The sequence below is a fragment of the Delphinapterus leucas genome, chromosome 2 (assembly GCF_059928025.1).
Source record: "Delphinapterus leucas isolate spDelLeu-1000000601 "Yukka" chromosome 2, BTC_Dleu_Yukka2, whole genome shotgun sequence".
NCBI lineage: Eukaryota > Metazoa > Chordata > Mammalia > Artiodactyla > Monodontidae > Delphinapterus > Delphinapterus leucas.
In genome coordinates, this window is record NC_143130.1 from 133,383,962 (window position 1) to 133,410,591 (window position 26,630).

At 44.6% G+C, this 26,630-nt stretch overlaps 1 protein-coding gene across 2 annotated transcripts in view; it reads right to left on the reverse strand.

Moving 5' to 3' along the window:
• The window catches only part of NID2 (nidogen 2), a 78,855-nt gene extending 59,080 nt beyond the window's left edge, over positions 1–19,775 (reverse strand). The window contains exons 1-4 of one of the 2 annotated variants that reach the window (XM_089907703.1): positions 19,356–19,775; positions 18,379–18,687; positions 8,780–9,012; positions 1,778–2,490 (exon numbers count right to left, since the gene is read on the reverse strand). In XM_089907703.1, coding sequence (XP_089763829.1) covers positions 1,778–2,490; positions 8,780–9,012; positions 18,379–18,687; positions 19,356–19,583 — 1,483 coding nt within the window. In that variant the 5' untranslated portion in view covers positions 19,584–19,775. The remainder of the gene's footprint in view (positions 1–1,777; positions 2,491–8,779; positions 9,013–18,378; positions 18,688–19,355) is intronic. The other variant, XM_089907704.1, reaches the window with a different exon arrangement.
• Positions 19,776–26,630: the final 6,855 nt, after the last annotated feature.

A 26,630-nucleotide genomic window follows, 5' to 3' on the forward strand; every position in this document is an offset into this window, starting at 1 on the left:
ATGTCAGTGGTAGACGTCATCCAGAAGCTGATAAGTATCATGGTCATGCCCCGCGAGGGTTCTCGCTGCTGCCTGTTTTTCTCTATGGCCAGTTCCCTAGACCCCTACAGCTATTAGAGCTTATCCAGCCCCTCACAGTTCAAAGCAGGATGTGCAGTCCCTTCTTCTTAACCCTTTAACAACTCACCCCAGGGATCTGCTTTCTAATATTCCAAGCTCTTCCCAGAGCAGGAAATCACAACCCACAAATGAAAAGACCACATAGGAGCACATCTTTACCTCAAAAATCTCTTTGATCAAAGTGTCTTTGATACTTGGCTTTACATTTTGTTTAGATAGACGGCACTTATGCTGAAAATTCAGGAGACTATCAGAAGGGTGTGAAGGCTCTGAAGCCTTCCAATAAACTTCACATCTTCAACTTGAGAGAAATGTGGTCCTTAGGCACAAATTAAGGCACAAGCTTTTAACAAGCCCGCTCTTCATTCTCTACTACCCCACCCCCATTCCCACTGCTTTAAATCCTCTATAATTAGTAACAGCAGCCACCATTTATTAAGATCCAACTAGTACAGACGCTAGCCTAAGAACTTCGTGATCTCTTTTAATCCTCTCGACAAATTTAGGAGAAACTGGAGGCTTGGGCGCTACTAGCATAAAGTGTCACCCGGACAGCGTGACGGCCAGGATTCAAACCTACACCAACGTTCTCCCTCTAATCTTTACACGATGCTGCCTCAGTTACAGAACAGTTTCACCTCTCCTGAAAGAAGGGCTTCTTCAAGCAAATTCTTGCAGATCAGGACCACAGCAGAGCCACCTGGAAGACCCTCTGCTAGGTCAACCTGTTTTACCATAAAAAGTACGGGAAACAGAAAAGGTGAAGGAAAAAAAAAAACAAAGGTCCTAAAGAATGCTTTCACCTCTGACCTCTCTCCTCCTGTCAGAGGTCAGATGCGCAGTCCCTGGAACAAATGGGATGAATCCGTGGCCAGTTTCCCATTCAGGTGTTTACATTCCTGACTGGGAAGAAAGAGCTGACATGACAAGTCTCGCCTTCAGTAGAAGCTGACATGGGCTCCGTGTCTGTATTAATTAACCGTCACCTCCCCTGGGCAGCTCTCTGCTGGCCCCTCGCTCTGGTCAGTGAGTCATGAAATGAGGGCAAGGCTCCGGGGAGCTGACTAGCACAGCTGCACAGCCGCGAACCAGAAATGACAAGACACAGGTGGTTCGCAGTTTTCTCTCCCCAGGGGTCGCCTCTCCCACAGCCCACCGCCGTGTCTCTAAGCAAGGGGAGCACCGGGGTCATCCCATCACAGAGGAAGAAGCCGGAATGTTCATCCAAGCCAGCACAGCTCGCTGCTTGAAACTAAAGCCTGAAGCCCTCCAGTACCGTAATGTGTGCGAAGCCTCAAAACACTTTACCTTTGCTGAACTTTCAAACTGAAATAACTTCATTCCACGTGAGAGCACAGCTGGCACGAGCAACCCCAGTTCTTCCCCACAGGATTCATGAGGCCCATTTTAAAAATAAATAAATAAATAAATAAAACATTAGTAATGGTCAAGAGATTCCAAAAAGAATTTGCCTGCCAAGATTTCTTTGGCAAAGGAAAGATACTCCATCTCCTGAAACAATGGGTTTTAGAAATCAGTCCCAAGCCTCTTTTTGCAAAACTCTTCCTCAACTCGCTTGAGAGAAAATTCACGACTCTCTGGAAGATCAGCATTTTTTCAATGAATTCTTTAGTACCCAGTGTTCAAACCCACTTACCCTCGGTGTTGGAACTGATGTCGTCCTCCACTCCGACCACTTGCCTCCTGCGACCCAGGGGTGGAGTGTGATCCGGCCCGGGGTAATTTGGAAGAACGGCCTCTCCTCCTGGATGGGCTGGAGGAACATCCCTGTCTGCAGGCTGTGCCCGTCCATCTGGGTAGGGAGGCGGGGCTTGCTGGGAAGGATCCAGTGAATCTCCAGTCTCTGGTGGAGCAGGGACTGTGGTCCCTGGCTGTTCAGAAGACTCAACTCGGCCTTTTAAATCCGGGGCATCTATCTCCCCCTGAGTTCTCCCCTCTTTGGTTTGAGGGTTCAAGGTGGCAGAGTCTGTTTCAGGCCCATCCCTAGATGTTGGACGTGGCAAAGGGGAGGCCAGGTCAGAATCTGGCGGAGAGATCCCACCTCCTAACGGCCTCGAATCAGCTTTCGAGTGGAAGGAAACATCGACTGTGCTGTGGCCATTCGATGCTTCCTCTGGCTCAGCAGGGGAGGGGTATTCGACGTCCTCCTCATTCTCACCATAATAATCCAAGTTGTCCTCAGTGTAGTCACCCTCCAGGGCCGCAGCGCGGCTGAAGGAATGTCCCAGGGGAGCCGGAGGGTGGGCTTTGGAAAGGTCTCCTCCAACTGTCGCTGGCCTGACATTATCCAATGGGGAGGTGCTGCCGATATGAAAAGCCCACACTCCAGGAATCCCCAGGTTGCTGTGTCTAAATAAAACGGAAACAGGACTTTGTCACAAAAGTGTCCATCCACCACCTTCCCACAAAGGCGAGCGATTTAATTTAAAACTGAAGGACTATTAAGATCAGATTCAGAGTTTTCACTGGCAGGAAACCCAAATAAAACCAGACTTACACGGTAACTAAAGATCATACTGGAATTTTGATGTAAACTACCTCTTATTTAACAATGGGTTTCAAAGGCCATGTGTCTACCGAATGCCAGACCCTCAAATCAGGATTCTGCTCTACATGTTTTATCTCAATGGCTATCTGAAAACAAATAGGGAATGTGGGAATATTTTATCCTTCCTCTACTTTTATGTTTTTAAATTTATTTTGTTTTTTCGGTATGCGGGCCTCTCCCGTTGTGGAGCACAGCCTCCGGACACGCAGGCTCAGCGGCCACGGCTCACGGGCCCAGCCGCTCCGCAGCATGTGGGATCTTCCCAGACCCGGGCACAAACCCATGTCCCCTGCATCGGCAGGTGGACTCTCAACCACTGCGCCACCAGGGAAGCCCTATCCTTCCTCTACTTTTAACAAACTCAAGAAAACATATGCTTAAACATTTTTGCCAAACCCTTAAACAATATTTTTTATTTGAGAGTTAGTTACATGCCAAGTGTTAAACATTCTTCAACACAACTTGCAAGGTAGGGGCAGTGATCATGACCGATTTTTCAGAGGAGAAAACAGGTTTAGAGAGATTAATCGTCTTAAGGTTGCACAATTAATAACTGACAGAGCTTGGACTTGAACTCAGCACTACCACCAAAGCCCGTGTTCTGAACATCCACATTACATCAGAAAACTAACACACTAGTCAGTGCACATCCTAATTATCTTACTCCACATTACAGAATGTTAGAGACATTTTGCGGTTTAGTCATGTGGATTAATCAATCAACTAATTCACAGAGACTGGTGAACCCATGTCAAAAAATTCAAAGGAACAGAGATGCCTAAGTCTCAAAAATGTTGAGCCAATGTAGAACAAAATTAAGGGGAAAATAAGAAAGCAAGTTAATCAAACTGCCACGGGTCACAGGTGAGAGGTATCCAGAAACATCCGAAGCCAGGGAGCTCACGCGTTTCCCCCACTAGAAAAGAATACGGGCTCCATTCAGCCTTCCAAATATCCCAGCGATCCATTATTTTAGTCAGTGATACATTCCAAAGAGGATAACCCCATACACAATTTCAAAAAAATAAGAAAAAACCTGAAGGAACAAAGGGTCTGGCTGGCTTGAATACACCCATCTCTGTACTCTCTGGCATATGGCCCAAACACCAGGCTCTAAGTCTCTCATGCTGTGGGATTTCCTCAAAAGTCAGTCCATGAGAAATCAGTTAATGACTAATAAGACAACAGGAAATTCATTGAGTCATATAAGGGCAAGAGACTTTTGCTCATTTGGGTTGGTACTCATCATATTCATGTGGATCTCTATAGCAATAATATTTTTAACACAATTCCAAGAATCAATCAATCCCCACCCCCTTGCGTATTGTTGTTGTTGCCACTGCTGTTGTTGTAATTAGTTCAGGGAAACAGGAGCGTAGAAAGCAAAACTGTGATCCTTTGTGCGGTATGCTATGTAGACTTGGTAGGTTCTAAGAATTAATGCCAGTGCTTTTTGGCAAGCAAGCAAGGAACCCTAAAGAAGATAAGAGAGAATTCTGAAGATCTGAGGATGCTGAGTTTATTATCACATCAGAGGTGTTGCAGCTGTGAAATTTCTTCTTGAAGTCAGAAACAGAAAACTATAAAAGCTTAAAAGAGTAGGAAAATACAAATTATGACAGATAAAAGCTAAATAAAATGATCTTCTAATTAAATATAAATCACTACCCTAGCTTTTGTCATTGGGCATGATGAGAAAGTAGCCAGTTTGAGTTTATCCTAAAATCCAAGGTCATTTGGAAAGCTTAGTGACAGAAAGAACTTAATTTATTTCCTAGAAAGGAAAACAAGGCTACAAAATGAGATGACAGTGCCTTCCTCCCTGGGTTGTTAGGAGGATTAAGTTAGAAAATCACATAAAATGTTCAGCATGGGGCCCTGAATGTAATAAGTACTTAGTAACTACTGTCTTCCAGGACATAGAAAAGTATAATCTCAAAAAATACAAATGTGTACATTCATATTTAAATGTGCAGAAGAAGAGTTATGACAAACACACTATGAATTTATAATTTATGACCTCTGAGCTTATAATTATGAGACAAGTTTGAGGAAGACAACAATTCCATTGACTAGGAGAATAACTTTATTTTTTAGAGATGCATACTGAAGCATTGAGGAGTGAATGGCATGCTGTGTGTCACTTACTTTAAATTACTTATGCAAAAAAGAAAAAATGATGAAGATGGCAAAATGTCAACAGCTTGTAAATCTAGATGACTCCCTCCACTTTTCTGCATATTTTTGAAATTTTAACTAATGAATGCTAGAGAGGGTGTGGAGAAAAAGGAACCCTCCTATATTGTTGGTGGGAATGTAAATTGATAACAGCCACTATGGAAAACAGTATGGAGGTTCCTTAAAAAACTAAAAGTAGAGCTACCATATGATCCTGCAATCCCACTCACTCCTGGGCATATACTCAGAGAAAACTATAATTCAAAAAGATACATGCACCCCAATGTTCATTGCAACACTATTTACAATAGCCAAGACATGGAACCAACATACATGTCCATTGACAGATGAACGGATAAAGAAGATGTGGTACATATATACAATGGAATACTACTCAACCATAAAAAAGAATGAAATAATGCCATTTGCAGCAACATGGAAGGACCTAGAGATTATCATACTAAGTGAAGTAAGCCAGGCAGAGAAAGACAAATATCAAATGATATCACTTATATATGGAATCTTAAAAAAAAAAATACAACTAAACTTATTCACAAAACAGAAACAGACCCACAGACATAGAAAACAAACTTATGGTTACCAAAGGAGAAAGGCGGGGAGGGATAAATTAGGAGTTTGAGATTAACATATACACACTACTATATATAAAATAGATAACCAATAAGGACCTACTGAATGGCACAGGGAACTATATTCAGTATCTTGTAATACCCTATAATGGCAAAGAATTTGAAAACATATATATATATCTGAATCACCTTGCTGTACACCTGAAACTAATACAACATTGTAAATCAACTATAATTCAATAAAGCACACACACACACCAGATAAATAAATAATAAATAAATAAATAAATGTAAAATAGAAGATTAAATTGAGGAACATTTCTATGATTTGGAGGTAGAGAAGGCCTTTCTAAGAATAATACCAAGACCTGAAATCATAAAGGAAAAGGCCAATAACTTTGACAACCCTAAACTTATACCTTCTAGATCACAACTAACTTTAAAGATGAACAACTGGATAAAAACATTCACAGCATTTGAGAGGAAATATCTTTACTAGGTTTTTCTTATTTGTTAAAGGTCTTTGTAAACACCTCAATAGAAAATAGCAAAGAAATGGCTATTAACCATATGAAAAGGTGTTCAGTTTTACTAGTAATCAAAGAAACTAGAGCGAAAATATGAACATTTTACACCTATCAGATTCACAAATACTAGAAAGATTAGAAGCTTGTAGGAAACAGACACTGTTGATCACAGCCCTCCTTACTGGTGAGAACGTAAGTTGATGCAGGGTTTCTGAAGGGCAGTTGGTTAGCACACATTAAAATGTTACACTGCATATATCCTTTCTCAGCAATTCTACTTTCAAGAATTTATCTTTAAGACAAATGAGCATCTGAGCAATGTGTACTATTTTGTTTACTGAAACAATAATTATAAAAGGAAAAAACAGAAATAAGTTAAATGTTCATCAATAAGTTATTGTCTTAATAATACAGGCTATATATGATGCCATGTTTTATAGCGTTCAAATAATAATATAACAGATATCTTACTGAAAGACACCCATAGACAGTAAATGGGAAGATGCCATATGTATAACAAAAGAACCATTTTGGTTTTGAGAAAGGTTTTGCATAAACCTAAAATTCTGGAATGACTGTTAATAATGGTTATCACTTGAAGTAGTGAGAATGGGTAATTTTTACTTTTATTTCACATTCCTCGGCATTGTTTGTACTTTATTTTCATTTGTTTGTTTGTTTGTTTTTGTTTGTTTGTTTTTTTGTGGTACGCGGGCCTCTCACTGTTGTGGCCTCTCCTGCTGCGGAGCACAGGCTCCAGACGCGCAGGCTCAGCGGCTCCGTGGCATGTGGGATCTTCCCGGACCAGGGCACGAACCCGTGTCCCCTGCATCGGCAGGCGGACTCTCAACCACTGCACCACCAGGGAAGCCCTATTTTAGTTTTTATACTAAATACAGATTCTACTAAAGAAAAATTCCTCTGACGGTCATTTTGGCCCCATATCTTCCACTTTCAATCAAGCAACTCAGAGGTTTCTATGAAGCATGAAAGATATAGATGAGGTAGGCATGGAGGGAGGTAAATGGAAGTGGTGTATGTGTGTACGTGTGTGCGTGCGTGTGTCTGTGTGAGTTCTTAGAGGCCATTACGGCTATGGTGGGGGGAACACGTCTGCTTTTTCCCTCCGGTTTTTCGGCCCTCACTGCCTCCTGTACCCTGAGGAGGTGTTAGCACTTACTCCCATGCTCTGGAACTGTTGTTTGTCCGTCTACTCTAGGAGAGTGCAGGTTGCTTGCGTGCAGGGCCTGGGCCTTAGACATCTTTCTCTTTCCAGGTCTTGACCCATGGTGAGCTCTCGATAATGTCTGAGAGGCAGAGAACCTATGGGCTCCAGAGTAGAAGAGGAGGGTGGAACCAGGGGAGAGAGAACAAGGATCTAAAGTTTTCTCCAGAGTCAAGACTAAAAGGCCACCTTGGTGGAGCTCAAAAGATGTCCGACATGGCTTCCCTGGTGGCGCAGTGGTTGAGAGTCCGCCTGCCGATGCAGGGGACATGGGTTCGTGCCCTGGTCCGGGAAAATCCCACATGCCGCGGAGCGGCTGGGCCCGTGAGCCATGGCCGCTGAGCCTGCGCGTCCGGAGCCTGTGCTTCGCAACGGGAGAGGCCACAACAGTGAGAGGCCCGTGTACCGCCAAAAAAAAAAAAAAAAAAAAAAGATGTCCGACATGAGTCATGAGAAGGGGAAAGCAGGCCAGGATTCAGCATAAAATAAGTAGTTCAGAGCTCCAGACTTGTGGTTGAATTTTGGCTTTGCCACTTCATAACTTTGAGATTATAGGCAATTTAACTTCCCTAAGCTCATGTGTCACATTGAGAAAAGAGAAGAACTCACCCCCTGAGTTTTAATTAAGAGAACTTCTGGAAAGTGTGTAGCACAATGTTGGCATACAGTAAGCTCTCAATAAATGTCAGCTCTCAGTAACCCTATTTGGTTGTAGGGCCCGCTCTCTGGTCTCTGAGTAAAGCAGATGGCATGCAAAAGTGTAAGATGTTCCAATACCCAGGAATCATGTAACGAAACTTAGAGGCGTCAAGGGAGGCCAGGTAACCAAAGTATTCTCTGTCTGCCTTCTAGACCAGTATTCAGGGAAGGGATAAAAGCAGAGATTTTTTTTAGAGCCTGGAAATTATTAAATATCAACAGGTGCTAACCCAGATACTGGGCATGATGTGGACTAGCAGAGTGAGCTTGTGTGATGGGACTAAGGAATGTGCTTGGTCCCAGGCATTGCATGGAAAACCCTCAGGACAATTTCAGATAATGAAGCCACTGAGAAATCCTGAGACTTCCAAAAATCTACCAATCTGTTTGGTTTTCCTTTTTTTTCCCCAAATTACACTACTCTTAACTTTTAACACCTATCTGTCCAAAAGACTAACTCACAACGTCTCCGGCTGTGAAACGATTAACCTGGAAAAACCTCAGCCTGGGCAGTTGTATTACTGGGTATTTTTATGTGGTTCCAAGGGCAATGATTTCCATAGCAAGCCTCACTGGCTGTGCTCTCTCTCTCTCTCTCTCTCTCTCACACACACACACACACACACACACACACACACACACACAGAGTTCTGTTTCCAGTATCTACAGCCAATAGGGCAGGAAAAATAAAAGACTTTATATTTTGGTCAATGTGCTCCTCCCAGGGTCTAGCCTATTTCCTGGTTTTGATCTGGTCCCTTGCTTAGAAACCACGGAGATGATATTTAATGAGTAGGGCCACTCGAGTTTAGGTAGCTCCTAAGGGTCTTTACATTCCAACAAGAAAGGGCATAAGCCCCATGTTACTTACTGGTAGAGATTTTTCACAGACTGTTCAGTGCTAGTCAAGCTGAAATATGGTCCCTCTCTCTTCAGGTCACCGACCTCCCCTCTGCAGAAGCCCACCCGGGCTGGAAGCTCGAGCTGGACATTGTAAGATTCTTTGGGGCGGGTTCCAAAGAACTGAAGGCCATTGGCAGGATAAAGAAAGAGGGCGTAGGTGTCAGACTTATCAGATGTCAAAACTGCTTGGAAAGTATTCAGCTGTGAAAAAAAAAAAAGAAAATATTCTTAATAAAACAAACAAAAAAACAACAAAGAAACCCCAAAGCATTATAAAATGCAAAGGGTTGTCCCCCTTCTCAGGATTTCTCTAAATTGTTTTTACACATAATATTCTTTTAAATTTCCTCTCCAAATTATAAACATAATTACATCAGCTATATTATTATAATCATCTTTTATCAATTTAGATTAATAGTTAAAATATGCATAGGTAAAAACAAACACTGGTTAAAAAAATAAAACTATTTTTTAAGGTTTCAAACTTCTTTCATCCAAACTTCTTTCAGAGCTGAGAGCAAGTAGCAAAATTAACTTGTACATTCCCACAGCCACTGCCCTAGTTTTCTGCCCTGGGCACTCATCTGGATCATTCATTCATTCATTCATTCACTCATTCACTTATTTATTGAATGTCCATTATGGGCAGGGGTGGTATGAGGCACTGGCTGATCAAAAGGCCTCCTTACTGTTCCCAAAGCCTTACTCTCTATTCTCTTCCATCCACCTTTTTTTTAATATATAAATTTATTTTATTTATTTATTTTTGGCTGTGTTGGGTCTTCGCTGCTCCGCACAGGCTTTCTCTAGTTGCGGCGAGTGGGGGCTACTCTTTGTTGTAGTGTGCGGGCTTCTCATTGCGGTGGCTTCTCTTGTTGAGTGCAGAGCATGGGCTCTAGGCACATGGGCTTAATTAGTTGTGCCCCGAGGGCTCAGTAGTTGTGGTGCACGGGCTTAGTTGCTCCGCGGCATGTGGGATCTTCCTGGACCAGGGCTCGAACCCATGTCCCCTGCATTGGTAGGCAGATTCTTAACCACTGCACCACGAGGGAAGCCCCCATCTACCTTTTGACACCAGCATCAGAGTTACCCTACCCTCATTTCTCAGATGAGGAAACAAAGACATAGGGGCTTAGAGATCTGCCTAAGGTCAGGCTACTAGTATGCGGTGGCAGGACGGCCAGGGTCCCTGCCCTGCACCACCAGGCTGTCCCAACCGCTCCTTGGCTGGCCATCTCAGGTGATTTATAAGCTGCAAACTCTCTTCTCAGGCTCAGATCCCCTGCATCTCCACCAGATTATTTAATATTGCCCATTTGCCCCATGTACTTTGATGCTTCTGCACATTTGCTCACATTTTCCTGTGCCTGGAAACACTCCTGACCTTCTAATGCTGCCCCTCTGAGGGGTTTTGTAATTCCCTGTAGATTTATTGCTGTTCTCTTACCCTCCACAGTATCTTAGTGTTTCAAGTTAGCACTCACCTCGTTTTGCCTGGTTAGCTGCTTACATGTTTGTAAACTCAGTTCATTAATTCATTTGTACATTACTTCAAACAGCCAGGTGCCTATTAAGCACTCGACAGTATGCTTGGCGCAAAGAGGCCAAGGAACAAAGGACGCAGCCACTGCCCAGGACAGTCTCAGAGCTTAGGTCAGGGAAGCAGCCACGGCTGGGATTCTAGGAGAACTGCTGGAGGAGGTAGTGGAGGCCAGAAAGGAGGGTGTGGGCCCAACACCTTAAGGGCTGCGGTGGGGAGGCGTTGCAGAGGCTGCCTGTGAACATTAATAAACACTGCAGAAGCCAAAGCAGACCAGAAAGAGAGGCCAGGAGCCTGAGTTAGCCACAGACTCAGCACCCAGGTCCTTATAGAATCACTCATTAAAGTTCAACTTACTCTCGTATTTTCAACAAGACACATTTTTTTTTTTTTTTTTTTGCGGTACACGGGCCTCTCACTGTTGTGGCCTCTCCCGCTGCGGAGCACAGGCTCCGGACGCGCAGGCTCAACGGCCATGGCTCACGGGCCCAGCCGCTCTACGGCATGTGGGATCTTCCCGGACCGGGGCACGAACCTGTGTCCCCTGCATCGGCAGGCGGACCCCCAACCACTGCGCCACCAGGGAAGCCCCAACAAGACACATTTTTGCCTTTACCTACATGCAGCTATCTCCTCCCACCCAAATGATCAGTTAATGGTGCTTGAGTATCTTAAAAAAGATGTTATATTAAGGTCTCTGAGAACACCTCTCTCACTAAATCCCACTCCTTTTACAATTTAGCAGGCAGCAGGGGAGGTATTTATAATACCACCACTTCCTAAATAATGTGGCTACTAGAAACGTTATTTACTGATAAGTAGCACAGTTTCCCCATTTTGCTAGACAGACAAAATCAGGCAGAGAGAAGCACATCACATTTTACTAAATGAAACAGCAAACAAGAGGCATGGGTCTGCATTTTGTTCTGTCCTGGGTCCTTCCCCATACGGTGGTCAAGCTCTTTTCTAGTGTTGATTCTTCTTTCCTATGTTTAATTTCAAAGTACAGTTTTGAGGGTTTGCTTACAAGACAAAGAAATTCAGGTGTTAAAATGCTTTTCCAGAAAAAACCCAAAATACTATCCAAACTTTCTTTTAGATCTCCAACACAGAAAAGGTCACCTTGCTTGGCTTGAGTTTTTGCTTTTCTTTCTTTCTTTAAGTTCAGAAACTTAATGATGGGGGGCAGGGGGCAGTGCTCATATATTTGTTACTGTTGTCGTTGTTGATAGCTTCATCCGGAAAGCCTGACTTTTCCAAAAGCAAAAGGCAAGGGATGTTTTCTAGAATTTCCCAAAGCTCGGAAGCCATAACTTCTGCCAAATGTAAACAAAGGCTGTCCTGTATCATGTCTATACAGAGTATATGCTATTCAGTACATCATCGATTAATGGAGATTCAATAACTTCAGTTTTACTTTAGTCCAAATAAAGTTCAACTAGAGAAAGAAAGGTACTTAAGGAAGGAGACAGATTCTGTTTTAAAAAGCAAAGCTTTCAGAGTTCCTGGCATTGATTGCCCACAATAAACGCCAGATAGGAGGAATCCTGGTTCTAAGTCTAGAGAAATTCTATAAGATAAGGAGGTCCCATAGATTGTGAAGGAATTGAAGGGGATGGGAGGGGAGGGAAAAAGTAAACAGAGCTGTGAAGGGGAGAGTCTGGCTTTTTACTGTGGGGTCTGGGTATATAGCACTTTATTTTATTCATTCTTTCAGCCAGTCAGCAAGTTCATTTCAATGAAAATGTATTCAATGTCTTTTATATGCCATCCTGAGACAAGCACTTATTACAGGTGGCAAGCATTTATTTAATCTACTTGTCTCCACCGAAATAGGCAAATAGAAGAATTTTAAATAGAATATAGGATCCCAGAGACCGGCCAAAAACGTTTGCCTGTTTAAAAACCACCTGCATACCAAATGATCACTTTTAAAGTTCTCTCCGTTCCACAAAATTCTACATCTAATCGCTAAAGAGCCCTCCTCGTGATGTCCTGCAGGGCTCCTCCCCCAGGAGCACGCCTTGACAGGCTTCCAGACCGGAACGGTCTTCACATTCCTGGAGAAAAGTCTTCGCAAGAACCCCACCTGCTCTGTCCCTGAAGCGAAAGCCTCAGATGGGCTGCCAAACCCCACAAAAGGGTCACCAGTTCCCAACGCCCTCAGGATCCCAGGGAGGAGAGAGGGGCCACCACGGGACGAGGAGCAGGGCCAGTGCTGCGGAGCTTCAAGATCTGCCATCCTGTTATCAGAAAGAGAGAAAAGCCAGAGCCCTCGGCAGAAATCAGGCAGCGCTGGGCTCTCCCTCCCAGGTGTGGGACATTGCTAATCAGTGTTGACTTGATGCTTGGCAGAGCCAGGTTGATAAATAGGAAACATGCCCCTCAATGAGCTCCTGATTTTTGCAACTGATTTAATTGATTTCAGCCATCTGGCCAAAATATCACAGCGGTGCCATCCATGTCCCAAAGGGGTTTGCCTAGAGTGGTTTACAAAACTACAATGAAAATTAAGAAGTAGGGTGTCTCCTACACATGTCACAAAATTCTCTTCCCTGTCTTCTCTAGGGTCACATGCTCTCTACAGTCATAGCATCGTTGACTCCTGGCCTCCAGTGTTCGGTGTGAACAGTAATCTCCATTCCTTAGTGTATTTCTCCATCTCCCGTTACCTATAGGTCACTGTCATATGCAAGATTTTCCCGCGTTCACTTTTTTCTTCCCTAAATCCTACAGATCCCGCCAAAAAATTCAAAAATAAATGCTCAGTACTATCACATCACTAATATTATAACCTTCCTGACACTTAGTCTTTAGCAAAACTTCAGCATTTCTTTAACCAATTTCCATATATGTCTCTGTTCTCTATGTCTGCATGGCTATATCTCAGACAGAGGCTAAACTCTTTCAGGTAGACTGTAGACCACCCCTCTTCTGGACCTCAGCTTCAGAGCTCAAAAAGCTACAACCATGTCCTGCTTTTCTCCCTGGATCCAACCGTCTCTGTCAATGACTATCATTCCTTGAAACAAGTCAGCATGCCTCACTCCCCATGGTGAAACCTCCATTGGGAAGTCTTCTGCTCATCTGTTACTGCCCCACACCTACCTTCATCCATTTCTCCAGCCTCAGCTCTCTTGGCCTTCTCCCAGGACACACCCTAGGCCAGAACAATCTGTCCTGCTGCCCCATTCTCAATATCCATTCTTTCAGCCCAACTTAATACAGGTCAACAATGCATTCCCTGTACCATACCACACAGATCTATGTAGCCCAGTTCCCTATCCCCGTTCATCCTTCAAACAACAACAAAACAACAGTCTCACCTACCCCATCCCCGAAAAAAAAAAAACACAGCTAAAGTAAACATATGGGCAGTATGTCTCCTGCCCATAAGTTCTTTGAAGGTCAATACTGTGACTTTGCTCTGTGAAGTACCTATGACTGTTCAAGGAGTCTCAGATTGAGTGAGTTGATAAACACCATTTGGTGATATGTTTTTAGATGCAGTAACACCTTGACATTCCTGCAATATCAGGTACCACATCCTGTCACACCCACCACGAACATCCACGGCGAGAAAGGGCAACATCTGAAATAGTTTTAAATGGTAAAGATGTCATTCCTCTGATATCTTCGTTTCCAGTAACTCTGCAACATGAAGTTAGTATGCCAAGGTTTAAGAAGGCCATGTAGAATTCACACAGTCCTTCAAGCCAAGTTGATTATTGCTTGCCAAAATCTATGTCCAAAGAATTATTAAAATGAGAACTCATGTCACAGAGCTCTTCAAAGTATTCAGAAGAAACTTCAATGTGGGTAATTAAAGAAACATCCTCTCTCCAAACAGAATATCTCCTTTCTAAATGAAACAAATTCTGAAGCCAACTCAGCATATGGCAATGTCTGAAGATTGATTTTAATTAGAAAAGTAAGAGATGGATTCTACAAATCTTCCCCCACTCTGCCCCCACCATAAAAAGGCCTAGACAGAAGTTGCAATTTAGAAAAGCTTGTATTTAAAGAGTCCTTAAGTGACTTACATCACAGCATCCTTACAAGACAGAGAAATAGAGAAATAAAAGAACCAGAATCTGGTCCCATCAACCCAATGTAGGGGAACACAGATTGGCTGGGCATATGCACTTGCTAAGTCTAAGGCACCATAATGGCTACTTTAAAATGTCACCTTAGTGAATTCTCACAACAGTCCTGTAAGGTGGGCATTGCTACTTCATTTTACAGATTAGGAAACTAAGACTGAGGCTGGATCATTGCTTCCAAAGTCACTGGATAACCTTTCATAAACCACTTCTTTCAAAATGTCTTTTATTGTCATTATCTTCACATCAGAAGCATTGTTCCCATGCTGCAGATGAAACTGAGAAAAGTAATTAAAGGCACCTTGTCTGTATTATAATTTTCAGTTTCAAATAAGCCCTGATAAAATTGGAATACTAAAGCTCTAGTGTGACCTCATCACCCCAGAGATTCTGTGCAACTGCTACTCTCTCCGATTCCTCTCACTCAGCTCAACGTTGTTTTTCTCTGTTGAAAAAATTAGATGCAGCTGAATTCACTTAAGAGCACTGGAATACTAATTTGGAAGTAATAAGGAGTTGATAGTGTCCTTGGAAAATTTCATTCCAAATTCATTCTTCCTTTGAATGAAATATGGTTCCAAGGACTCTTCTGGTACAAAGATCACATTGAGACAATAAAAAAAACCTCATTTATTGGAAGTCTTTGGAAAAGGTACAACTATTGTTGTGTCTACCTACATCACTTGTGCCAAGGAAATGGGTCCTGCATGAAAAGTCTGGGTAAAAGCAACAATAACAGAAACCTAAGGATCAAGAAATCTGTATTCTAAACCTGCCTTTGCCTCACTACGTACAGAATTCTAGACAATTGCCTTAACTTACTAGGTAATGGCAAATAATAAGTCTTGCTGTACTTATCTTAAACATGCAGCACTGTTGTGGGAAGACAGCATGATAAAATGTTATTATAAGAATTAACAAGATATCCTGAATAAACAACATATATAATAATTGTCTAAGTAGTCAGTCTTTCCATTGAACCCTTACCTTCTCAATACAATCAAAAAGAGCTCTCTTTAAAAAATAAAATAACAGGGTTTCCCTGGTGGCACAGTGGTTGAGAGTCCGCCTGCCGATGCAGGGGACGCAGGTTCGTGCCCCGGTTCGGGAGGATCCCACATGCCGCGGAGCGGCTGGGCTCGTGAGCCGTGGCCGCTGAGCCTGCGCGTCCGGAGCCTGTGCTCCGCAACGGGAGGGGCCGCAACAGTGAGAGGCCCGCGTACCGCAAAAAATTAAAAAAATAAAAAAACAACAAAAACCTTCTGTTTAAAATTCTTCAAAAGCTGCCCAATGCCAAAGAACCAAGTCCAAACTCCTAGCATAGCATGATCTGCCCCTGCTCCATGGCCTTCCCAGCCTCATGTCCCACCACCCTTCCTCTTCAGTAATAAGATACCACACGGAATGCCCCAAACACATTATACAATATAGTCCATGGGTGATATGTCATATGCTACCTCTTCTATTGGGAATGTTCTACTCTACTCAACTCAGATGCAAAGACAATTGCTCACTGAAACTTTCCCAGATCAGGTCCCCTAACAAGGGAGGGATAGAGTTAGTCTCCTTAAGTCAAGATGCTACTTCACTTATCATACTGAATAATAATCAATATCCCTATCAAACTATGACATCCTTAGGAGCAAAGAATGTGTCCTTTCACAGTCTCTACATGTCCTGACATACAGTAAGTGCAAAAAAGCTTGTTGGATGAATAAATCTCAACTATGTTTAAATATAAATTACTTATATACACATACATATATGAATATGTCACATATAAGATATATGTTTAGAAAAGAAGACTGGAAGAAAACACAATAAAATACTAGCAGTGGTGACCTCTGGTTAGTAAAATTATAAACGTTATTTTCTAAACTTTGTATTATAGGTATGTTAAACTTTAAATGCTTTTTAAACTTATGGACAAAAGTGAATTAATGAATGCAACATACCTTATTCATTTCTCCAACCCTCCACCTAGACCAATGCCCTGAACAAAGAAGGTGCTCAAAGTCTGTGTCTGTTCCTGTTTTATAAATAAGTTCATCTGTATCATTTTTTTTTAGATTCCACATATAAGCGATAGCATACGATATTTCTCTTTCTCTTTCTGACTTACTTCACTCAGTATGACAATCTCTAGGTCCATCCATGTTGCTGCAAATGGCATTATTTCATTCTTTTTAATGGCTGAGTAATATTCCATTGTATAAATGACTTAGAGAACAAGCTTATGGTTACCAGGGGGGAAGGGATAGTTAGGGAGTTTGAGTCTGACATGTACACACTGCTATATTTAAAATGGATAACCAACGAGGACCTACTGTACAGCACAGGGAACTCTGCTCAATGTTATGTGGCAGCCTGGATGGGAGGAGAGTTTGGGGGAGAATGGACACATCTATATGTATGGCTGAGTTGCTTTGCTGTGCACCTGAAACTATCACAACATTGTTAATCATCTATACTCCAATATAAAATTTAAATTTTTTTTAAAAAGAAGGTGCTCAGTCTATTTATTTGAATTGAATGTACTCTGTTGAATTGAATAACTGAAATGTCAAACCTATGCATTAAAAGATTATGTAATAAACAAAACTAGATGTTGCCTGACCCAAAATAAAATGAATGGCAAAAACCAATTCAAATGATTTTTATTTCTAGATCTTCTTTGCTTAGTAAAGTCTTTAGGAAATACTCCTCTTACTCAGGGAGCACAGAATAAGAATGGCCACCATCTTGAATCACTCACTGAGAGCGGGCAAGCTAGTTAATCTCCCTGAACCTACGGAGGATATGTGTCATCTTTCTATAGCTAAGAATCATTTTGATGAGTTAAAATAGAGATAAACTCAAAGAGTTTCAGCCTTTAGAGTTGACATTTTAGATTCAGGTCTAATTTCATAGGAGGAAGCCCTTACCTACCCCAGGAGTGAGGCAGCTCCCCTTTTGCCAAGCCACCCTGGCGCCACCTGATGTCCATTTGGAGTACCTCAAATGTTGCTGCCAAGCCTAATGACTGGGCGCTTATGTTGTTTCACTTTCTCAGGTAGAGACTATACAAGGAATCAAGGGCAGTCTCCTGTAAAGTACGGAGCATGTGAACTGGTACCTGGAGGGCAATTTGGCAAAGGCTATTAAAACCTTATAAAAAATGCATCACTCTGGCCCACCAATTCTGCTTCCTGGAATGTCAACTAGTGACATGGTACAAAGATTTAGCTTAAGAAAGAAAAAGTGCTTCACAAATTTATAATGATGAAAAATTGGAAATAACCTTGCTGACCACTGGGCACAATGAGAAATCCACTGGATGGAATATATGCAAACATTAACAGTGATGTTGTAGAAGTATATTTATTGACAGCTAAACATATTCGCAATTTACTAATTAGTGAAAAAAAGTTACAAAGCCGTATGTGCAATGTGAACTCATCATTAATAGACAGTGATAGATACAGATATGGATAGGAAAAAGCTCTGGCAGATGCACACGAAACTGTTTAACAGTGGTTATCTTTGAGTGGCAGGAAAATGAATGGTTGTTCTTTTAAAAATTGCCAGCATTTCCTGATGTTTTCCCTTCAATGAACATATAATTAGAAATAATTCTTGGATATATGAGGTGATTCTAAAAACAATCAAACCATAAACCCCTTCTGCATCTGCACTGGGGCACTCACATCCCTTAAGCAGTTCTCCTTGCAAGAGTGACCTCTCAGACCCTCAGAGAAAGCTTGGAGAAAACAGCCTTCTTCACTTCCGAGCCACTTCAGCCCTGGTGCCGCCAAACTATACATCAAATTTAGCGGGAGAGCAGACTCCGGAAAAATTTCAAGCCAGTCCCTGGGTTCCAGCCCAGAATCCAAGCCCATTTCCTCGGCTGGCACAGAGGCCAAGCAAGCATCCCTAGTCGCTTACCTCTCCCGAGGGCGGGGCCCAGCGCGTGGCCTCCTCGTAGGCGCCCACCTGCTCCCAGGTAGCCAGGAAGGCGTGGGTGGGGGCGAAGTGCGCGCCGGAGCGCGGGAAGCCTGCGCGCACGTAGCGGGCGGCCAGGCCCAGCACCGCCGGGGAGGTGTCCTCGCGGTAAAGGACCCGGCCCCTGCCGTGACTCGTGTCGATGTCGGCCAGGAAAGGGGCGATGGCCGGGAAGTCTGTGGGGAAATCATCGTCCACATACTGGGTCTCCCTGGGGAAGTCCTGGGTGGAGATGATGCCGTTGGTGACCACCTGGGGGACGAGCGGGACAAAAATGTGACGGTCGCGTACGTTGCAGGAAGCCCAAGGAGGGCCACCACAGGTCCGGACGCGAGCGCCCACCCTGGCTCCGTAAAGAGGGAAGGGAACCGCCCCGGGCATGAAGCTCCCCCTTCCCCATCGGCTGGGAGCCCGATTCCTGGTTCAGGGCGACCAGCGCAACTTCAACCGGCGTCCCACCCGTCACCCCTACCCCACAAGCGCGGTGCAATAGGTCCAGGAGCCCTAAAACTCGTTCACGTTATCTTCTCATTTCCCGCACAACCCTGGAAAAAAGCTACGGGTCGGAGGAGGGAACACCCAACTCTGCAGAAGTGCACAGCCTCCTCGCTGTCCTAACTGGAAACCCCACTGGCCGGCTTAGCAATCCCACCTTCTTTTCTGCCTGTGACTCTTATGCGGCTGCGAACAATTCTTACCCCCTCCCCCCGCCCCCCTGAAGCAGGGAAAAGCAGTGGGTCCGACAACAGCATCGCTGCAAAGCCAGGTCCCACCCCGAGGGCGCTCGGGGACAGCCGACTGTGCGGACTATTTCCTCCCTTCGAAAGGCAGGGGTTTGCTGAGAGCCGCACTACACTGACGCCTGTTCAGAAGCTGCAAGAAATCTGCAGAATCCCGCACCAGGAAGAAGCTAAACTTACGTAGAGTTCGCTGAATTGGGCTTCATAGAAGCGCAGGGGAAGCGCCAGCTTCACGGCAGCCGAGCTTTCGTCGTCGCCTTCCTGCAGGAGCTGGTCCCCTCGCGACTGCCCGTAGGGGAATAGCTCGCCCGGGTGCAGCGCCGCGGCCCGGGACAGCAGCAGCAGCAGCAGCAGCATCGGCGGCGGCGGCGGCAGCGCGGGCCGCCCGTCCGCCCGGTCCCCCCGCATGCTCTCTCGGCCCTGGGCTGTCCCGCGGCAGAGCGCGTCCCTGCCCCGCCAGCCAGCGCACTAGCCCCGCCGCGCTGGCCTCCAACCTGGATCCCGGAGGGGTCCCGGGCGGGGCGGGACTCCGGGCCCTCCCAGAGCGATGATTGGCTGCGGCCCTGGCCCCGGGACCAATCGCCAGTTCTGAGAAAGTTCGACAGCGGCCACCACATCTGGTTCTCGTTTAAGTTTTCTAAGGCAGTGGTCACCGGACCGGCGGGGCTGGCGGGGTGAAACATCCCGGCCAGGGGTGGTCGGAACCACTTCTCCTCCGCCTCCGCTCCCCGAGAGCTCGCGGGGTCACCCTCACCCTCCTCTCGGGGCTGCCCAGGGGTGCCGGCGACTCCTGCCTCCGGGACCAAATGGCCCGCATGGTCCGAAGGCAGCAGCGCTGCAGGAGATGACCTCAGCGCCAAGGGGGACCCGCGGCAGCTTGTGAAGCTGCTGGCTGGCGCGAAGTGCCCCGCCAGGCTGGCAAGGCGAGGATGTGCCCTGCCCTGGGGTGCCGGGCGCCCCTCGCCCTCGAGGTCTGGCTCTCGGGCCAAGAAGCAAAAGGCACTTTTGCTGTGTCGCAGCCACAGCTTCCTCGGCCTCATCGCTCCACCCAGAGACGCTGCGGAGAAGCGCGCCTTTGTATGAAGCCGGGGGGCTGACTCCTAAATTCCGTCCCCCTCCCGAAGGCCGCCTCCCTGGAGAGCTGGACCGCACGGGAGGACTGGGCCACCGGGCCGAAATGCCTGCCAGTTCGGGTCAAGAGCGTTGTTTACCTTCCCCGGGGAAAACCGCACCCGGGGAGGCCATGAAACGCGACGGTGTGTGATCAGCTCTGTTTGGGGCATGGAATGAGGCATCCAGTTTGGACACCAAGCAGAAATGGGTCAGGCGCCACGGTGGAGGGACCCCGGGTCTCTCGCCCGCTCCTCGCGGGCATGGAAGCTGCCCTTGACAGCGTCCACGGAGGTGGTAACCCGAGCTCTCCGCGGGACTGGAAATTGCACAACCTCCAAACCAGCTGCGAGGGTGTTCGGGAACCCCATCTACCATAAACATCCCCGCTGCGAAGCTCCAGAAGCCCGACGAGATTTTATTACCAATTTTACTATCAAGAGCTTGATATTTCCCAGATAGACTGTTTTCTCTCTCGGGACCCCCATGGGGGTCCTTGGAAGCAAAGGTATTTAAAAAGAAGGGAAAAGCAAACCTTTGGAAATGCCTTAAGGGATGCTCAAAAAACAGATTTCTTTTTGTGGGTGTTTATTCCAGTTATACAAATCCTTACCGGCCCACAGGGACAAGCCCTGAAAACTTTGAAAAGATCAGACTGTGAGACTCACAGAATCAACACAAAATGGAAAATTGCCCCAAAGCAGTTTGCTTCCTCAGACTGTGGAGATTTTGTATATTTGGTGTTACAAAAATGTATTTGTGTTTGCATACATGTTCTTTCTTTTGGAGACAGATATTTTCATTGTACTGAGGAGGAATTAGAAGCTCAAAGACATGAGGTGACTTGACTTGCCCAAGGTCACCTAAAGTTACTCCTTGATATGAAATCCTTCACTGGCTTTCTGTAGCTTTTGCAAATCTCTCAACTGAGAAGAATAATAGTTAACATTTATTTAGTGGTGATAAGCCATAAGTTAGTGGGTCAGGCAGACCCTACGATGGCCCCCAATGATCCCCAGTGTCTGATGTTCACTCCCTTGCATAATCTCTTCCCCTGCAGTAGTAGGCTGGCCTAGTAACTTCTGAACCAAAGAATGTGGCAATAGGGATAAGAAATCATTTCAATGATTAGGCTAAATCTGTCTTGCTAGCAGACTCTCTCTCCCTGGCTTTGATGAAGAAAGCCATTATGCTGGAAAGGCCCACATAGCAAGGAACTGAGGGCAGGCTATGGCCAACATCCGTAAGGCACTGCCAACAATCATGTAAGTGAGCTTGGAAGTGGATCCTTCCCCAGTCATGTCTTGAGATGGCGCATTAGCTCTGGCTGACGCTCTGAATGCAGCCTTGTGAGAGAACCTGAAGCAGAGGACTCTCACTAAGCAGGGCTCAGATTCCGGACCCACAGGTACTTGAGAATTTAATAAAGCCGTGTTGTTTTAAGCTGTTATGGTTTGGGATAATTTGTAATGCAGCAACAGATAAGTGATAGAGCTAGACAGACACTGTGCTAAAGAAATCAAGACTTGATTTCTGGGTAAAAAAAAAAAAGAACAGTTACTGCTACATGGCTGGTAAGTATAAGAGCTGTGACTTGAACTCAATTCTGTCTGATTTCTAAACCTCTGCTCTTTAGCTCTAAATCACATTGTCACAAGGCCCTCTGCAAGGCAGCTCAAGACTACCTCTTTAACTTCAGCTCTGGCCACCACTGGCCTTTCAGCTGAGACTTTAGTTCTCAAATGCAACCTCCTATTATATGGTTTGGAACATCCCCACATGCTAGTCCCTCTACCTATAATGTTTTTTCCAATCAATCTCATCTAGCCAAAAGCTTATTCAAGATCTGAATCAAAACCCTTCTCTTCAGGAAGCTTTCCTGGAAACCAGTCTAACATAGAAGCCCCTTCTCTGCTCCATGTGCCCAGCGCTTGTCATTATCGTATCTCCTGCCATCCCTGGTCTCCTCATAGCCCCCTCCCTACCACTACAACACTCGGAGGGAGGGGACTTGATCTCATTCAGAGCCTGCTACAACTCCAGCCTCGCTCGTTGGAAGACCCTTAAAGAAATATTTGTTGAATGAGTGAAGCCAAGCAAGGCAACCTAGGCCTAGGATCCATGTCTGCAGCTCAAATGAAACATTCTTGTCCCTACACCACCTTTCCTGCTAATCTGACCTGAGTTTTGTAATCCTCTTTACCAGGCTGCCTAGCGACTCACCTACCACTGCTCTCCAGTTTTTGTCATTCTTCCATTCATTCGTCCATTCAGCAACTATTTCCTGGGAGTTTACCACGACAAACACAACTCTGCAAGAAATAACAGAGCTCAAGATGTGACCCTTGACCTTACAGATCTCATAAGCAGTTGCAAAAACAAAGCATAAATATGGGGAAAAAAGGAGCAATGCTGCAATTCAGCATGCATTTAACAGCAAAACGGGCAAAAAATGCCCTTGAACTGAGAGGCTGTCACTAGGTTTGGATCTGATATTATCTGAATAGGAAGAAGTAGATCCAACAGGGAAGAGGCTGAAATAAGCAGTCCTGACTCCTGTCTGCATTAAAGTGGCCGAATTCTTTTTGGAATATGAAGCTTTGGACAGCAGTGCTTGAGCAGACACTCCGTTGAGCTCTTATTCTAATATTGTTTTTAAAAGACTCTATGGTACCCAAATAGTGGCTTCTCCTTTAAAATGTCACTTCGGGTCTTGGTGAAAAGAAAAAAATCTGTCATAGCTATTTCACTGGTCAAAGTAAATACTGAAAAAAATATTTCTCTTGTATCCCCAGCTCCAGAGTAGAATTTCCATGACCTGCCAGACTAGCTAAAGAGGTAGAGGCCCTTCCAGGCTGGAAGTTATAGAGGACTTCTTCTCTAGACATTTTTAGTCCTCTTGGATTGGATCTTCAGAGTAATTGCTTGAGAGGTAAGATTCTCAAGTGCAGGAGTTTTTATCCCAAGCCAGGGATGGTACCAGATGCCTTGCCAATAGACCTCGGCAAGAGTCTCCAAAGTTTTATATATATATACACTTGTGGTTATATTTCTGTTATAAATACCATGACCTCAAGAATGATGACATTTCCTGTTATTTTAATCAAGAGAATGAAAACACATTTGTTCCATGGTATGGCAAATAGATTTTAGTATTCAAGGCCAAGTTCTATGTATAGCACGGACTGGTGTGTGTACATGTTTGTATTGGAGGTGGCCTTGGCAGAAAATGTTCTGGTTCTTGTTGCACACAGTGATTCTCTACATGACTTTACTCTCCATTAAATTCCAGGCTGGGCGTTTTAGCAGGTAGAGAAAATAGAGTGCAAATTCGCACATCTCCACAGACTCAGGATTGATTGAAAATTATGTTAGGCCTATGAAAAACCATTCACTACTTAGAAATTCCTAGTGCTTGGGGTATATTTGAAGGTCATTACAATGTGGGTGGGATGCCCTACATTTGAATGACCTCCAAATATATCCCAAGCCCTAAGTCTTCACTTGAGTTTTTCATTTATATCCAACTCCCTGCTGAATATCCTCTTGGGATGATACTTCAGACCAACATCTAAGAGAATGAGATCCACTACTCAGAATTTCTGAGTTTTCAATTTCAGTTAATGGCAACAGTATCCATTCCCTCTCTATTACCATTGCCCTGTTTGGGGTCCTCATTATTTCCCACCTGCTAGCTTTTGTGGCAGAAACTACAGGTTAGCTACGTACCATACCTAATAACTACCACTTATTCCCAACCTCCTCCCTTGCCCAAATCTACTACATAAGTAAGAAGGTCACTGATTTCCCAGTTTCTCTTACAGCTAGAGGTGGCCAGCTAGTACAGTCCTAACATGACCACCAGTAGTTTGCTCAAAGTGGTGGTCCCTGGGAGGGCTTTTACACTGGTGATTAAAGGGAAGAGTAGCATCTTTCCCTATTCTTGCGTCCTTAAACACAGATGTGTTGTTTTGAGCTCAGACGGCCATCTTCTGGCCATGAGGTGACAACAGTGACGACACAAGGATAGCAAAGCAAAAAGACAACATGGATGTGAGTGTCTTAGCCAGTGAGGAACTGCCTACCTCCAGACTTAGAAAACAAACCCTGTTGGCTTAAGCACTGTTCCACACAGCAGTACCCAATCCTAACAGATACTTTGCTAAATCCTTCCTCTATGTGTATCTAAAACACAAATCTGACCATCACATATTCCTGTCTAAGACCCTCTGGTGGCTCTTCCTCACCTTTAGGGTGAATCTTAATCTGGAAGGGCCCTCATGGCTTGGCCTCATCTGTCATCTCCTGCCCCTTCCTGCTTACACCTTTAGCAACACCCAACTGTTTCTAGTTCCCCGTCCACACAAGTATTTTCCTTCTGGTGTTCCTCTGGTCATGCTGTTTCTGAACTGGAACACCCTGCCCATCTCCTGATGGTCTCTCCTTCCCTTCAAGATTCAGTGCAGACATCACATCACATGGGCAGCCTCCCCAAATTCTGGCAGAGAACCTTTCCTCTGCGTGGCTGTGACACCTGGGCACACTCCTGTCTTAGCTCCTCACTGAAAATACTGAAATGGCCTTTTAATGTCTGTCCCTTCATCTGGTTGTAATGGCACTCTTCTGTGTTCTTTTTTCTTATGCCCTCTAATGTCTATTTCAGACTGTCTTTACCACAAGCCTGAGCACGGAAAGAGAGATAGGCCTTGACAGTCCCACCCGGCCACTAGAATGTGAACCAGCGCTCGAGGGCAGGATCGGATCTTCCTCATATTCTAAATCTCATGGGTCTAGCACAGTACCTGCTACAACCCTCTGGGCTGTTTAGTAAACTGCTGTTGATTTGAAGGGGGAAAAATTGTTGTAAAGAAATCTTTCTTAACTCCTGTGCTTTTTCCCGAACAACCCGCTCCCTGCTTCTTCACATATTAATTATATTCTGGATTGTTGCGGGGAAAGTAGAAATTAAAAGGTGTGGCTTTTATGTCGGTAGACAAGATTCCCACTGCTGATTATATTTGAGGGTATTCCGGTTGATGGCATTAGATGCCTATAGAAAGAATAGTGCAGAAAGGCCAATACTGTTCCCTTTCCTCCTGTGACTACCCCAAGTACAAGTGAGCATTTAATTACCATAACATCAGCATGCAGCTCCTTCACAAAGACTTCTCTCCCTACCCAGACGGTAAGTTCCTCAAAGGTCCTGCTTTTCACTTCCTTTAAGACTCCCACAGCTGTCTAACACAATGCTGAATAAATAAGGGCTGGTCAACTTCTAATGAGCTGAGTGACTGCCCGGGAGTGAACTCAGTGTGCGCTGTCTCATAGGGTAGTGGCTGTGGCCGTGTTTCCAGAGGCTGTTGTCCTTGGCTTCATCTGTGCTGCTTTCCTAGACATCCTGTGCTTCTTACAGAATTGAATCACCTTGTTTCTGCCGCATGTGACCTACTGGTCATTGTCACTTCCTCTAGAAGTTAGTGCATGAGTCAGACCAATGCTAGTGCATGAGTCAGACCAATGCTAATGGCTATCAATGGCTAAAGCCAAAGATAATCATGGCAAGCCTTAATTGAACCTTTATAATGTACCAGGTTCTAGTTAAGGACTGGATAAGAATGATTTCATTAATCCATTGTACACGTCCATTTTGCAGATAAAGAAACTGAGGCGAGAGGGATTAAGCAACTTGACCAAAAACTAAGCCAGCAAGGGTTGAAACCAGAATTCAAACCCAGGCAGTCCAACTCTGTTAGTGTTTATCTGTGGCCTCCAGAGCTTTTTTTGATTTGCCACACTGAACATTGCTGTGTCAGGTACCAGGCAGAGAATCTGATCCGAAATTAACCAAAATCCACCCTCAGCAGTAGTTTCCCAGATACATCTGATATCTGAAACACAGCCTACAGGACATATATTCTCTACATTACTTCACTGTACTAAATTATGTCATCAGAAAACAGTGCAGTAGGGTTATGTTATCTTACTGCTTCCAAAAAATACCTTGAATGAGTTAAGATTTAATTTTATGCTTTCAACTTTTATGGAAGGTCTTTATGAGAAAAATCAACTTGATAAACATTTCAGTATCTTTTTATAAAGCTACACTTAACGATACTATTTTAATGAATTTTCTCATATAAGGTTTACAAGAAAAATGCCTCCTAAAATTCAGGACCAGGAATAAGTAAGTATCTCCAGTCTAATCTGGGGGTCTCTGGGAATCAAACATTGATTAAGGGCTTCCCTGGTGGCACAGTGGTTGAGAGTCGCCTACTGATGCAGGGGACACGGGTTCATGCCCTGGTCCGGGAAGATCCCACGAGTTGCGGGGCGGCTGGGCCCATG